General features: G+C 38.9%; 1 protein-coding gene across 1 annotated transcript in view; it reads left to right on the top strand.

Annotated features, from left to right (window-relative positions):
• Positions 1-288: 288 nt before the first annotated feature.
• The window catches only part of LOC139846789 (cellulose synthase-like protein G3), a 32,947-nt gene continuing 18,303 nt past the window's right edge, over positions 289-14,932 (top strand). The window contains exon 1 of the mRNA XM_071836320.1: positions 289-861. Within this exon, the coding sequence (XP_071692421.1) occupies positions 289-861 (573 nt within the window). The remainder of the gene's footprint in view (positions 862-14,932) is intronic.

Here is a 14,932-nt window from a genome sequence, read left to right as displayed (position 1 = left end):
GTTGATTAATTTAATGTTAAAAAGTGGTTAACGGTTGGGGAATTAATGTTAAAAAAAATAACGAAATAAAAAAGGAAGTAGGAAAAAGTAATAAAAAACTAATGAAAAAAAAAAGTTAACAAAAAAGAGAGAAAAAAAAAACGCTTACCAAAATAACCTGACGTTAGGGGTATTTACAGATTTGACACCTTGAACAGTTCTCGTAGCGATCACTATTTGTATGATTGGTAATTTATTTTATGCAAGTATAAAAACAGATTCTGAACAAAAGTTAGAAACACAAATATCATGTCAAATTCAGTGAATACTCCTCTCTTTCACTCGAGTAAACCATTATCCAAAACATGGCTAAACCGTATCTTCTCAATCATCTACACGTTGGCCGTTTCTGTTCATATGCTCCGCCACTTACGTACCCTAATCTACTCTCCCACCCCAATTAGGTTCGCTTTATTCCTAGCCGATTTCGTGTTAGCCTTCTTATGGCTAATAGCTCAATGCTTTCACTGGAACCCAATCGAACGCAAGGTTTATATAGAGAACCTAAAAGAAGTTATCAAAGAAAATGAGTATCCACCGTTAGATGTTGTGATTTGTACGGCGGATCCAATAAAGGAGCCGCCGGTTGGTGTTGTGAACACGGCGTTATCCGTGTTGGCGTATGAGTACCCGACAGAGAAGTTGTCGGTGTATGTTTCGGATGATGGTGGGTCGGATATAACGTTGTATGCGTTTATGGAGTGTGCTAAGTTTGCTAAATATTGGATACCTTATTGTAAGAAGCATAATATTGTTGATAGAGCACCTCAAGTTTATTTTGAAAGTGATTATGCTGTGTTTAATGAGACTGATGAACTTAAGGTACGTGTCTAATTATAATTCCTTCATTGATTTCGTGCTAGTTTATTATCATATTTATCTATAACAGTGGATAACAACCGGTGACTCAGAATAAAAAATCTACACGATGGTGTCTGTGTCTAAAAACAAAAACTACCATATTGTCCATATCATAAGGCAAAACTTCGGAATAAGTAAACAATAATGAAATCTATATCTTATCTCCTAAAAAAACGAATACTATAAAACAAATGCAATTTCACCGAAAGATAAAATAGCCGAAAAAGAGTACAAACAAATCGACGGTTGGGTTCGGAACTAGAAACTAGAAAATGAAGACCTAACCGCTACGTACATACATTGTTGTATAAAACCCCGATTAATTCTGATTAATAAATTACTCCTTTTTAAAAGCAGTCCGTTCTGATTTTTTACAATTCGTTTAATTAATCGGTTAACTCGGTTACTGGGTCAAAATTAAATTTGTTGATTAAAGTCGGTTTCAAGATTTAATCAACATATTAACTAAAATAAGACTTTTAGAATTTTTAAACAAAACAAATTGATTTAAGACATTATGTTAAAGTTTATGTTTATGTTTATGGTTTTTTTTCTATATTTACACATATAATCTAAAATTTAATATTAAAATTTATAAAAAGTACAATTCATTTAATCTTCGAATTGCCAATTACTCCTTTCAAAATGTCAACCAATTAATCCACGAATAAAGAGTTTTACAACCTTGTCTGCATACTATCCGCACTAGGACCAACATACAAGCAACTAAAACCAAGACCACTACACCAAAACACGACATAACCAAAAGACAAAACCTTATCCCACGACAAAATACCTAACATGAAAATAAACAAACGACATACATATACATGATTCAAAAAAGTTTAAAAGAAAACAAAAAGGTACCAACCTTAGACCTAAGGATCGTTAGCATCTTTTTTCACCACTTTTCCTACTATTTTGTCACGCCTAATCTTTTTTTCCCGTACGATTAACGATCCTATAAATTAAATCATTAAATGAACCGTTGTCGACTAAATACTTAGAGATGTAGGAATAACCCATCGTTGCACGAGCCCTTCAAATAAACTGGGCTCAATCTTATTCGCCTCTTTCTCCACCACGTTATCCGGGTTCACACACTCCTCGACAACTCCTTACCTTTAATCATGGGAAAATTATTTGAAAATGCACTGAACTTTCATCAAATTCCTGTTGTATGTATCCAACTTTCAAATCTCCTATTGTATGCATTCAAGTTTTAAATCTCTACTATTGTATGCATTCAAGTACTTAGAACTCAGGTAGCAGGTCATTATATATAAATAATTACGTGGTTTGTCCCTCAACTTAACGTGCGCTATATTTTTTCGTTAAGTCTTCATCTTCATCTTCCTACCAAATTTCTCTCAAATTCATCAATGAAAACCACTAATTTCCCAAAATAAACCAAGTACTTCGTAATATTTTGCTACAAATCAAACATTTAAATCCCTAATATACAAAAAGATCCTAATTTTATCTTCAAACAACAAACCACATTCCATGTAAATTCCTACAAGAATAATAATGAAACCCCAAAACGCAAAAAGATCTCAACTTTATTATCAAACAACAAGCCCCAATTCACATTTCATACGATTACCACAAAAACAAGTAATCAAACCCCCAATTACAAAAATATACTAACTTTATCATCAAACAGCAAACCCCCTTTTTAACGAAACTGTTTAAGAGTGAAGTGGATTTCGGAATCAGAGATACCCAAATGAAATCACCCAAAAATGCATATAAAATAAGTCAATCGCCGGAGATGGTGGTCGGAGTTGCAGTTGTTCGGAACCGGACTTCAATCGGAACTTGGTTTCGTACACTAGATCTATGAGGAGCACCAGATCTACTAGATTTGTGAGGACTTAATCGGATTCATTTGTACACTAGAGAAGATGAACGGTGGTGGTTGCGTTGCCGGAGAAGATAAACGGTGGTGAAAATTGGGGGTTTTTTAAGTTTAGGGTTTGTCTATGAAATTCAGTTAATTCATTCATTTTTGAATACTCTCTATTCCTATTCCAATACGTTATACACTAGATTTATATGCGTTTGTATTTATATTTTTGATTCGAGAGACTTGATTTGATAAGTTTTAATGTAATTAGCAATGTGGACACCATATGAAAAGAGGCTTGAGTATCTTAACTAGATCTGTATTAAAGGAGTAATGTTTTTCCATATAAACTTTAAAGACACGATGTTTGTATTCGAATGATATCTGCCACCATCTTAGCATTTATGACTTTTTGTGTGGGAAGAAAGCAATTACATAGGAAATTTAAGAAATAAGTTTTTTTTTTTTGAGATGATATTAACTTTTTAATTTGGAGATGAATCAATGATGAAGATGATGAATAGATGAAGATGAAACTGTTTTCTTTAACAGAGAGATCAACGAAATTAGGATTTATAAACATGAGGGACTAATAATAGAGTCAAATACGTGTATATATTGTCTATAAATATCTTATATATTATTTGTAGATATCTTGTGTTATCTCTTCCTAGAATAGGGGATATTAGTTACAAATAGATGATTCGCAACTGTATATATATTCGGCTATGTTGATCAATGAAAGCACGACAGAATTATTTTACATTCAATATCTTACATGGTATCAGGCCTCTAATTCTTCTCTAAACCTACATCTGACGCCTCTAATTCTTCTCTAAACCTACATCCTCTATTTTTTCTTCTATTCTTAACAATGGCAGATTCTACACGAATCCGCCCTGCAATAACAGTTAATAACATCAAGAATTTCATACCTATCACTCTTGAGATGAAGAACGGTCCCTACGGGACATGGGCTGAGCTTTTCAAAATCCATTGTCGAGCCTTCCAAGTCATCGACCACATTATACCACCCACTTCTGCTACGACCGGTGACTCCGGCACCTCTGATGCAGACACTTCTGCTACTCAATCTGAATCTTGGTCACGCCTTGATGCTATTGTCACTGAATGGATATATGGCACCATTGACAAAGAACTTCTTCTCACAGTATTGAAACCTGATCAGACTGCACAACAAACCTGGGATCGAATTAAAAGTATCATTCAAGACAATGAACAATCACGAGCTATTCATCTTCAACATCGATTCTCCACTATTTGGCTAGACAATTTCCCTGACATGTCATCATATTGTCAAGAATTAAAGAATATTGTCGATCAATTAATCAGCGTTGGCGGCGATATCAAAGAAACAAACATGGTCTTACAACTCATTGCCGATTTGAACGATAGTTATCATACTATCGGCACTATGCTCGCACACACCAAACCAACCCCAACCTTCTACAATGCTCGATCGATGCTAATTTTGGAAGAGTCTCGAAAACGTGAAGCAATTTCTCAATCATCTTCTCTGTCCGGTACCGCCCTTATCACCACCACTCCGCCTGCAACACCGCCGCCACACACCAATAATAGCAATCGGAACAACAATTACAGGGGACGAGGTTCCTATCGGGGCAATAATCGAGGACGGGGTCGTGGACGATTTCAACAGGGGAGAGGTTCTCACCCTAATTTCTCAAATGGTTTCTCTGGTGCACCGAACAGTTTCAATCCTCACTCATCTGGGTCTCAACATTACTCCAATGGGCCTAATACAAGACAATATGGGCCTCACTACAATTGGCAACAATCTCAATGGGCTTCCACCACACCCCCTGCGCTTACCTATCTAATCCGTGGCCCAGGCCCACGGCATCATCTAATCATCAAGAAATATTGGGCCCCCGGCCCAATCATAGTTATGTTGCTTCTACGGCACCCACTGACATCGAAGAGGCTATGCACACCATGAGTCTCAACCCGCCTGATGATAATTGGTATCTCGACACCGGTGCCACCTCACATATGACAGGTTCCCAAGGTAATCTCTCTTCTTATTATCCTTCAAATGCTTCTAAATTTGTAATTGTCGGTAATGGTAACGGCACTCCAATTAATGGTTTCGGTCACACTCATATTCCCGTCAACCCAAACTGACCCCTTTTTCTTTCTCATGTACTTCATGCTCCAAAACTTATTAAAAATTTAATATATGTTCGACGTTTAGCTATTGATAACAATATTTCTATTGAATTTGATCCATTTGGTTTTACTTTGAAGGAATATCCGATGGGCAACCCCATAATGCGATGTAATAGTGCGGGTGATCTTTATCCTCTTCCAAAGCTGCCTCAGTCCACAACTCCCTCTGCTTTTTCAGTTTCTTCAAAAGATTTATGGCATCAACGCTTAGGCCATCCAGGCGTTAATATCATAAAATCTCTTAGTAATAAAGACTACATTTCATGTAATCCATCTAATAAACCTTTTTTTTGTCAATCATGTGTTTTTGGCAAACATGTCCGTTTACCTTTTTATCCTTCAAGTAATTCAACTATTAATGCTTTTGATATTATACATAGTGATTTGTGGACCTCACCCGTACTTAGTTCTAATGGACATCGCTATTACATTTTGTTTCTAGATGATTATACCAATTTTTTATGGACTATGCCATTAAGTAATAAATCTCAAGTATATGATACATTTCTCACCTTCCAAACTCTCATCAAAACCCAATTTGAAAAGAACATCAAAGCATTTCAATGTGATAATGGAACAGAATATAACAATAATTTATTTCACACTTATTGCAAAGAACATGGCATGGTTTTTCGTTTCTCGTGTCCTTATACATCTTCACAAATTGGGAAAGCCGAAAGAAAGATACGTGCTATTAACAACATCATGCGTACCATAATGACACATGCTTCCATTCCCGACCATTTTTGGCCTCATGCTCTTGAAATGGCTACCTACTTACTCAACATCTTACCACAAAAGAATCTCAACAACCTTACTCCTACCTTTATGCTTTACAATCGCCTACCCGAATATCAACATCTTAAAGTCTTCGGTTGTTTGTGCTATCCTCTCACCCCTTCCGCTACTATCCATAAATTACAACCTCGCTCCACACCATGTGTTTTTCTCGGATATCCGAAAAATCATCGCGGATATAAGTGTTATGATATTGCCACTAAAAAGATAATACTCTCCCGTCATGTCATTTTCGACGAAAACACTTTTCCCTTTTCCTCCACTAATAACATCACTCCTGATACATACAAGTTTCTAACCGATTCGTTACACCCATCATATCTTTTTCCTTCGATTTCTTCCACTGAATCACCCACTAGTTCTCAAGCCCAAACTACGAGCCCACCTACCAGCCCACTTAATCCGCCCATATCTTCTGGATCCCCGCTCATTTTTGATCAGCCTCTCTCTTCTGGGCCATCCTCTCCTGGCCCATCGACACCTATTCAGCCCGCTAACACACATTCTTCTGGGCCTCCCTCGAACACTGATCCTAACGCTTCACCCCAAGTCACTTCCGGTGATTCTCCTCCTACTACACCACCACCTTCACGTACCATTATCACATGTTCTATGACTGGCATCTTCAAACCAAAGGTCCCTATTAATCTCTCTGCTTTCGCCACCATTTCACCTATCCCATCTAACCCAAAACTTGCTCTTACCGATGTTAATTGGCACCGTGCCATGTCCGATGAATATCAAGCTTTGATTGATAATAAGACATGGGAATTAGTCCCACGTAAACCTAATATGCATGTGATTCGATCTATGTGGATTTTTAGACATAAGACTCGTTCCGATGGTAGTTTCGAACGATATAAGGCTCGCCTAGTAGGTGATGGGCGTGCTCAATAGGTTGGTATTGATTGTCATGAAACGTTTAGTCCCGTGGTTAAACCCGCTACGATACGTACGGTCCTTACTTTAGCAGTTTCAAAGTCTTGGCCAATTCATCAATTAGACGTCAAGAATGCTTTTTTACATGGCACACTTAACGAAACCGTTTACATGTATCAACCGATGGGTTTTAAGGATTCATCTAAACCTAATCACGTATGTTTGCTCAAACGTTCTTTATATGGGTTAAAACGGGCTCCTCGTGCATGGTACCAACGCTTTGCAGACTATGCTCGTGATATTATCAAACGCGCGGGTATGGTCTCTTGCAATCCCGCCGTTACACCAGTCGACACCACCGGTAAACAAAGTGTCCATACAGGTGATCTTTATCATGATCCTACCTTTTATTGAAGCCTTGCCGGGGCCCTACAATATCTAACGTTCACTCGGCCAGACATTTCATACGCTGTTCAACAAGTCTGTCTTCATATGCATGCCCCTCATGATTCACATATGCTAGCACTCTAATGTGTAATTTCGTACTCTAAATTATTAGCTAAATACCTATCGATTATCACACAATACAGGCAACTATAACCAGTTCGTGTAGTTATTAAACAAGTATTTGACCAATTCGTTCCACAGAGAGCAGGTAATTGAAAACTTGAACTATTAATTATTCTAAGATTTAAAAGGAGGTTTTTGTTGTAAAACTGATTAAACGCGAAAGTAAATTAAACTTAATTCAATAAGAAGCAAAGGTATCCACTTAGCTACAATTCCCTAGGCTAGGATTGCTCGTTTAAACTCGTTAAGTAAACAATTACGATGATGTGACACTGTATTTATCTGTCGATTCCTACAGTTTAAGACTAATAACCTAAGTATAACTGTCGTTAACCTAGAGTTACTAACTAATTCACAATGATATTACTCAAGATTACAATCTAACTTAGGTTGGTTTGGTGTCCCTTACAACCTCACAATTATTGCAACTAATTTCAAGCTCAACCACTCAAGATTACAAAAAAAAAAAACAACAATACAAAACTCTACACGATTTGATTTTTTAACGAGTCGTTTTCTCGACTCATGGCCACGCATCATGCGTCTTTCGGGTAGAGGGTGAGGTCCTCCCTATCGGGGTTATCGAATGCCTCGTGATACAATTTTAACAGATGACCATTCACCTTAAAGCTTCTACCCTCGTTATCTAACAATTCCACATGCCCGGTCGAAAAAACTTTCTTCACCACGAATGGACCGGGCCATCGTTACCTAAGCTTTCCGGCGGAAAATTTGAACTTAGATTGAAATAACAAAACTTTATCGCCCTGTTCAAATTCTTTTCTCATCTTCAAACGCACATCATGCCATAACTTCGTCTTCTCCTTATAAATGCGCGAATTCTCATAAGCATGGTTTCGCAATTCCTCAAGTTCATGAATTTGCAAAAACCGATGTTCTCCCGCTTCCTTAAGGTCCGTATTACACTGTTTAAGTGCCCAATACGCCTTATGCTCCATTTCAACCGGCAAATGACACGCTTTTCCATAAATGAGACGGAATGGTGTAGTACCAATGGGCGTTTTATACGCAGTTCGAAATGCCCATAGCGCGTCATTCAACTTTCGGTTCCAAATCTTAGGATTGTTTTTCACCGTTCTTTCAAGAATGCGTTTTAGTGCGCGGTTAGTATTCTCAACTTGGCCACTCGTTTGAGGGTGGTAAGCCGTGGAGAAACGGTGGGTTACTCCATACCTCTTAAGCACCTTCTCGAGTAGTTGATTTGCAAAGTGCGTACCGCGATCACTAATCAAGGCTTTTGGAAGCCCGAAACGCGAAAAGAGATTTTTAAGGAAGTCAACGATGACTCTTGCGTCATTAGTAGGCAAAGCTTTGGCCTCCGCCCACTTTGACACGTAGTCAACCGCCACAAGGATGTATTTGAATTTGTTGGATGCGGGAAAGGGTCCCATGAAGTCTATCCCCCAAATGTCAAATATCTCACAAACTTGAATACTCGTTTGAGGCATCTCATCTCTTTTGGAGATGTTTCCCGCCCTTTGGCAAGCGTCACAAGTTTTGATAAAGGCACTAGCATCTTTGAAAATGGTAGGCCAATAGAATCCAGAATCGAAGATTTTCTTAGCCGTATAATTAGCTCCAAGATGCCCACCTGTGGGTCCTTGGTGACAATGCTCTAGAATTTGTCGAGCTTCCTTCCCATAAAAACAACGACGAATCACTTGATCCGCCCCAATTCGAAAAAGATGTGGGGCATCCCAAAAGTAAAACTTAATATCCGCAAAGAATTTCTTCTTTTGTTGGTAAGTTAAACCTTTGGAAAGAATGCCCGCGGCTAGATAATTAGCAATATCGGTGAACCAAGGAGTTTTGGATTCAATTTCGATACCCATAAGGGACTCATCGGGGAATGTATCATGAATTTCCGATTCATTGAGTTCCTCTAGGTTTGGATTTTCAAGACGAGATAAATGATCCGCGGCTAAATTTTCGGCACCCTTTTTATCCTTGATCTCAATGTCAAATTCTTGGAGAAGAAGAATCCAACGAATGAGTCTAGGCTTAGCATCTTGTTTAGAGAACAAGTACTTAAGGGCCGAATGATCGGTGTAAACGACCGTTTTAGACAACACCAAATATGACCTAAATTTATCAAACGCAAAGACGACCGCAAGGAGCTCCTTTTCCGTGGTGGTATAATTTAATTGAGCCCCCGTAAGTGTCTTACTCGCGTAATAAATAGGTTTAAATTGATTAACGTGGCGTTGACCTAAAACCGCGCCTAACGCGAAATCACTAGCATCACACATAAGCTCGAAAGGTTGAGACCAATTGGGAGATACCATGATAGGAGCGTGTGTGAGCTTCTCTTTTAAGAAGTTGAAAGCGTTCTCGCATTCGATATTAAAGTCGAAAGGAACGTCCTTCTCAAGGAGTTTAGTCATTGGTCGGGCAATCTTAGAGAAGTCCTTAATGAACCGTCTATAGAATCCCGCATGACCAAGAAAACTACGAATGGCTTTAACGTTTGTAGGTTTGGGAAGGCCCGAAATAACATCAATTTTGGCCTTATCAACCTCAATACCTGCACGAGAGATTTTGTACCCTAAGACAATGCCTTCCTTCACCATGAAGTGGCATTTTTCCCAGTTAAGAACAAGGTTTGATTCCTCGCACCTATTGAGCACTTTTTCAAGATTAACAAGACACGAATCGAAAGAGTCTCCAAAGACAGAAAAATCGTCCATGAAAACTTCCATGAAGTCCTCGATCATGTCATGAAAGATGGCGACCATACACCTTTGGAAGGTGCTCGGGGCATTGCATAGCTCGAATGGCATTCGCCGATAAGCAAAGGTACCGAAAGGACAAGTAAATGTGGTTTTATCTTGGTCCTTCGGATCAATGGGGATTTAGAAGTAGCCTGAAAATCCATCTAGGAAACAATAGAACTCCCTTCCCGCTAAACGCTCAAGCATTTGATCAATAAATGGAAGCGGGAAGTGGTCCTTCCTAGTGGCGTCGTTCAAACGACGATAATCGATACAAACTCTCCATCCCGTGACAGTACAAGTAGGGACAAGTTCGTCCTTCTCGTTGAGAACAACAGTCGTGCCTCCCTTTTTGGGCACAACTTGAACAGGGCTTACCCACGGGCTGTCCAAGATGGGATAAATTAACCCGGCATCGAGCAATTTAACCACCTCTTTTTTAATGACCTCTTTCATATTCGGGTTTAGACGACGTTGCCTTTGCACCACGGGTTTAAAATCATCTTCCATTAGGATTCGATGAGTACAAAAGGCCGGATTGATGTCCGGTATGTCCGAGGTTTTCCAAGCTATTGCCCTTTTGTGGGATTTAAGAACGGAAACCAACCGACCCTTTTGGTCTCCGGTAAGTGTTGAAGAAATAATAACCGGCAATTGGGACGTACCTTGAAGATAAGCATATTCCATGTGAGGTGGAAGCTCCTTAAGCTCCAAGGTGGGCGGTTCTTCGAGAGATGTTTTGATGCGGAATTCATTTTTCAACCGGATAGTTTCAAATGATTCCGATTCTTTAAGCTCATCCTCTTTTAGCAACTCCTCCAACTCAACTTCTGGGTCGAAGTCACCGTTGACTTCACCCATCATGATTACATCCGACGTGTCTACACTTAACAATTCCTACAAATCATGCTCAACACAATCGTCAATAACATCAATAGCAAAACATTCATCATCGGTTAAAATAGGGTGTCTCATGGCTTTATTAATGTGACAAATCACCCTCTCATTCCCAACACCTAAGCTAAGTTGTTCTTTTTGAACGTGGATGATAGCATCCGCGGTGTTAAGGAATGGTCGACCTAGAATAATGGGCACCTTAGTGTCCTCTCTCATCTCTAAGATCACGAAATCAACTGGAAATACAAGTGACTCAACCTTTACCAATATGTCCTCGGCTATTCCAATGGGGGTATCAAAAGAGTGGTTCGCTAAGCGAATCCCCATTCTCGTAGGTTTCAAGTCTCCTAGGCCGAGTTTAAGATATAACGAATATGGCATAAGGTTAACACTGGAACCTAAGTCGGCAAGTGCGTCGTACACATCCGAATTACCCATAGCGCAAGGAATAAGAAAACTACCCGGGTCGCCCAATTTTGGAGGCATCTTACTCTTTTTCAAGATGGCCGAACATTCCTTATGGAGGAATGCGGCGGATACCTCATGGTACTTACCTTTCTTGGAGATTAGATCTTTGAGAAACTTCCCATAGTTAGGCATCCCTTCGAGCACTTCCGCGAGTGGCATGTTCCCGCTAATCTGTTTAATCATGTTTGCAAATTTCTGATATTGACTAGCGAGCTTATCCTTTTTTAACGCTTTCGGGTAAGGAATTGGTGCTTTATATTCCTTCAACGGCGGTGATTTAGTTATGATCTCCGGCGGATCATCTTCCTTTTTCTCTTCGTCAAGCGACTTTTCTAACTCGGGCTCTTCCTCCTTTTCCTCCTCATTAATAGGTACCTGCAAAACATTAGAAGAAACAATAGGAGAATACTTCGGAGTCTCCTTGTTAGTAACCAAACCACTTCGAGTGGTTATAGCATTCACGTGTTCATTTCTAGCCGGCACCTTGTTGTGGGATTGGATTGCGTATTAGCTGGGAGAGCACCCGGCGGTCTCTCCGATAAAGATTGAGCAATACGCCCCACATCCCGTTCCAAGTTCTGAATCGAAGCCTGCTGATTTCTAACTTGATGTTTTGTAGATTCCCCATCTTGCCTCAAAGCAGTGATACTCTCATCCGTTTTCATGATAAAACCCCTTAGCAATTCTTCCAACGGAGGCATCTTATTCTCTGGCTGCTGAACTGGTGGCATAGGCTGCTGGAAATTCCTAGGTGGTGCTTGCGGATTTCTATTATTAAACCCAGATGGCCTGTACGGATATACCTTCTGATTTCCCTGATAAACCGGATTACCACTCTGATAATTGTTATCGCCCATGTTATTCGCCTGATTGAAAAACTGTCTCCCACCCGGAAATTCATTAAGGGCAAAATCACCCTTCTTAACATAACCCGGATAATTAGCCTGTTCCTCCATTGATGCTTGATCACAATCTTTGGTAAGATGCGGCCCTTGGCATAATTCACAACCCACCTTCATAGCATGCATCTCTTTAGTCATCGATTCCATTTGTCTTTTAACAGTTGCTAGTTGTGCTCTAACTGATGCGAGCTCATCACTAGTTTCGGTACTAGCGACATGAGAAGAGCGAGAAACATCTAATTCTTGATGCCAATCATACGAATGCGTGGCAGTATCTGAGATGATTTCGTAAGCGTCATCTGGAGACTTTTTCATCAAAAAACCACCTGCAGCAATGTCAAGTTCTTTCCTTGTTGGCACATTAACACCTTTGTAGAAAATTTGGACCTTATTGAAGTTGTTCAACCCGTGTTGAGGACAATTACATAACATTTTTCCGAATCGTGTCCAAGCATCATAAAGTGTCTCATGTGGCTTCTGAATAAAGTGATTAATTTCGCTCTGCAGTTGAGCGGCCTTTGCAGCTGGAAAGAAACGTTGCAGAAACTTATCTTCCATTGTAGCCCAACTATCAATTTCACCTTCAGGCAATGAGTCTAACCAATCCTTGGCGTCATCTTTCAAAGACCAAGGAAAAACCCTCAAATAGATAACTGTCTCTGCGATATTTGCAATCTTGAACAAGTTGCAAATGCTTTTAAAGTTCCGAAGATGCTCAAATGCATCCTCTTTCGGTGTACCCCTGAACTGACATTGATGAGTTATCATATTAAGAATATGTCCCTTGACTTCAAAATCTGTAGTGACTGGTGGTTGTCTAATGGCGTGTCCGTTACCAGCCCTTGTGGCTTTCATCAATGCTTCCATAGTCTGTCCTGCTGCTCCTTCAGCCATGTTAACTTCTTCCTTAATATACTCAAACTTCGGAATATAAAAAGGTAACTCAGCGAAATCCTCGGCGATTTCCTGTTCTTCTTTCGCTTTGCTGCGTGTGTAGTAAACTCTAGACGGTTCCAGAGTTATTTGTACCTAACCTGCGATCACACCACAACAAAACCGCGCGTAAATCTAAACAAAAATAGTAAAACAGAAAAAAATAACTTTTGCAAGAATTGCTTCTCACAAAAGGATCGAATAATCAAAAGCTTAACCAAATTCCCAATAATTACACCGGTCCCCGGCAGCGGCGCCTAAAAGTTGATGTGTAATTTCGTACTCTAAATTATTAGCTAAATACCTATCGATTATCACACAATACAGGCAACTATAACCAGTTCGTGTAGTTATTAAACAAGTATTTGACCAATTCGTTCCACAGAGAGCAGGTAATTGAAAACTTGAACTATTAATTATTCTAAGATTTGAAAGGGGGTTTTTGTTGTAAAACTGATTAAACGCGAAAGTAAATTAAACTTAATTCAATAAGAAGCAAAGGTATCCACTTAGCTACAATTCCCTAGGCTAGGATTGCTCGTTTAAACTCGTTAAGTAAACAATTACGATGATGTGACACTGTATTTATCTGTCGATTCCTACAGTTTAAGACTAATAACCTAAGTATAACTGTCGTTAACCTAGAGTTACTAACCAATTCACAATGATATTACTCAAGATTACAATCTAACTTAGGTTGGTTTGGTGTCCCTTACAACCTCACAATTATTGCAACTAATTTCAAGCTCAACCACTATACGATTAATTTTATTATCGGTGTCCCTCATAAAATCTCACGTATTCCTAAATTATTCACGTTCAATAATCTAGTAAAAGCTATTAATCAATTTAACTATCGTTAGTTAATTAATAACTTCCGTGATCTAACAATCAATAAGCTTTAATAATGGTGGATCTTAGCTAGACATAAACTTGTGTAATTTTAATTAATTGTTATTAACCAAAAGATCGCAATCCATCACCTAGGTTCATGCATCTAAGTGAATACTAAATATTTAGCTACTCATGGTAAAACAAAGAACAAATAAATAAGAAGAACAATTAAACATAATCATTGAATTGAATGAAGAACAAATTAATAAAAGTAATAAAAGTTAATACAAAGATTAAACTAACCAAGAATGATATTGTAGCTTAAACCCTTGTAAAATAATGAAAGAATGACAAAGAAATTCGTAACTAATGTTGCTGTGGAAGAAAATTCGTAATAAAAACTGCATACCTTAAATTGGGGTAAAATTCGTCTATTTATAGAATCTGGAAAAACAGCTGAAACTGACTCATGTCGCGTTCCGCGACATACCATCGCGATCCGCGGCATCCTCATCGCGTAACGCGATGGACTGGGACGCGATATAGCAGACTCAGACGCGACAGATTGGTCAGAATGCCCTTTTTCCATGCCGTGTTCTGATGCACTTTGTCACGTATCACGATGACCAAAACGCGATAAACCTTATCCTGAAGCGATGGAAACTGATTTTTTTCACCCGAGGCACATTTATCTTCAACTCTAACTTCGTTTTGGCTATATCTTCAATAAAATCAACAATAATGAGCCAACGAACCATATCTTGACACTTTCTTCAATTTAAACTCAAATAACTCGATATCTCCATCAAAGTCTTCAAAATACCAACAAATGGAACAAGATAACGCCCAAAATATATGTATGAAAATGGCGTTATCAAAATCCCCCACACTTGAACCTTGCTTGTCCTCAAGCAAGTCAATCTCGAAACAATAACTGTACGTATAATCTTCAACAAAAT

This window comes from Rutidosis leptorrhynchoides, chromosome 5 (assembly GCF_046630445.1).
Source record: "Rutidosis leptorrhynchoides isolate AG116_Rl617_1_P2 chromosome 5, CSIRO_AGI_Rlap_v1, whole genome shotgun sequence".
NCBI classification, from domain to species: Eukaryota; Viridiplantae; Streptophyta; class Magnoliopsida; order Asterales; family Asteraceae; genus Rutidosis; species Rutidosis leptorrhynchoides.
This window is presented reverse-complemented; position numbering and strand designations above follow the sequence as displayed.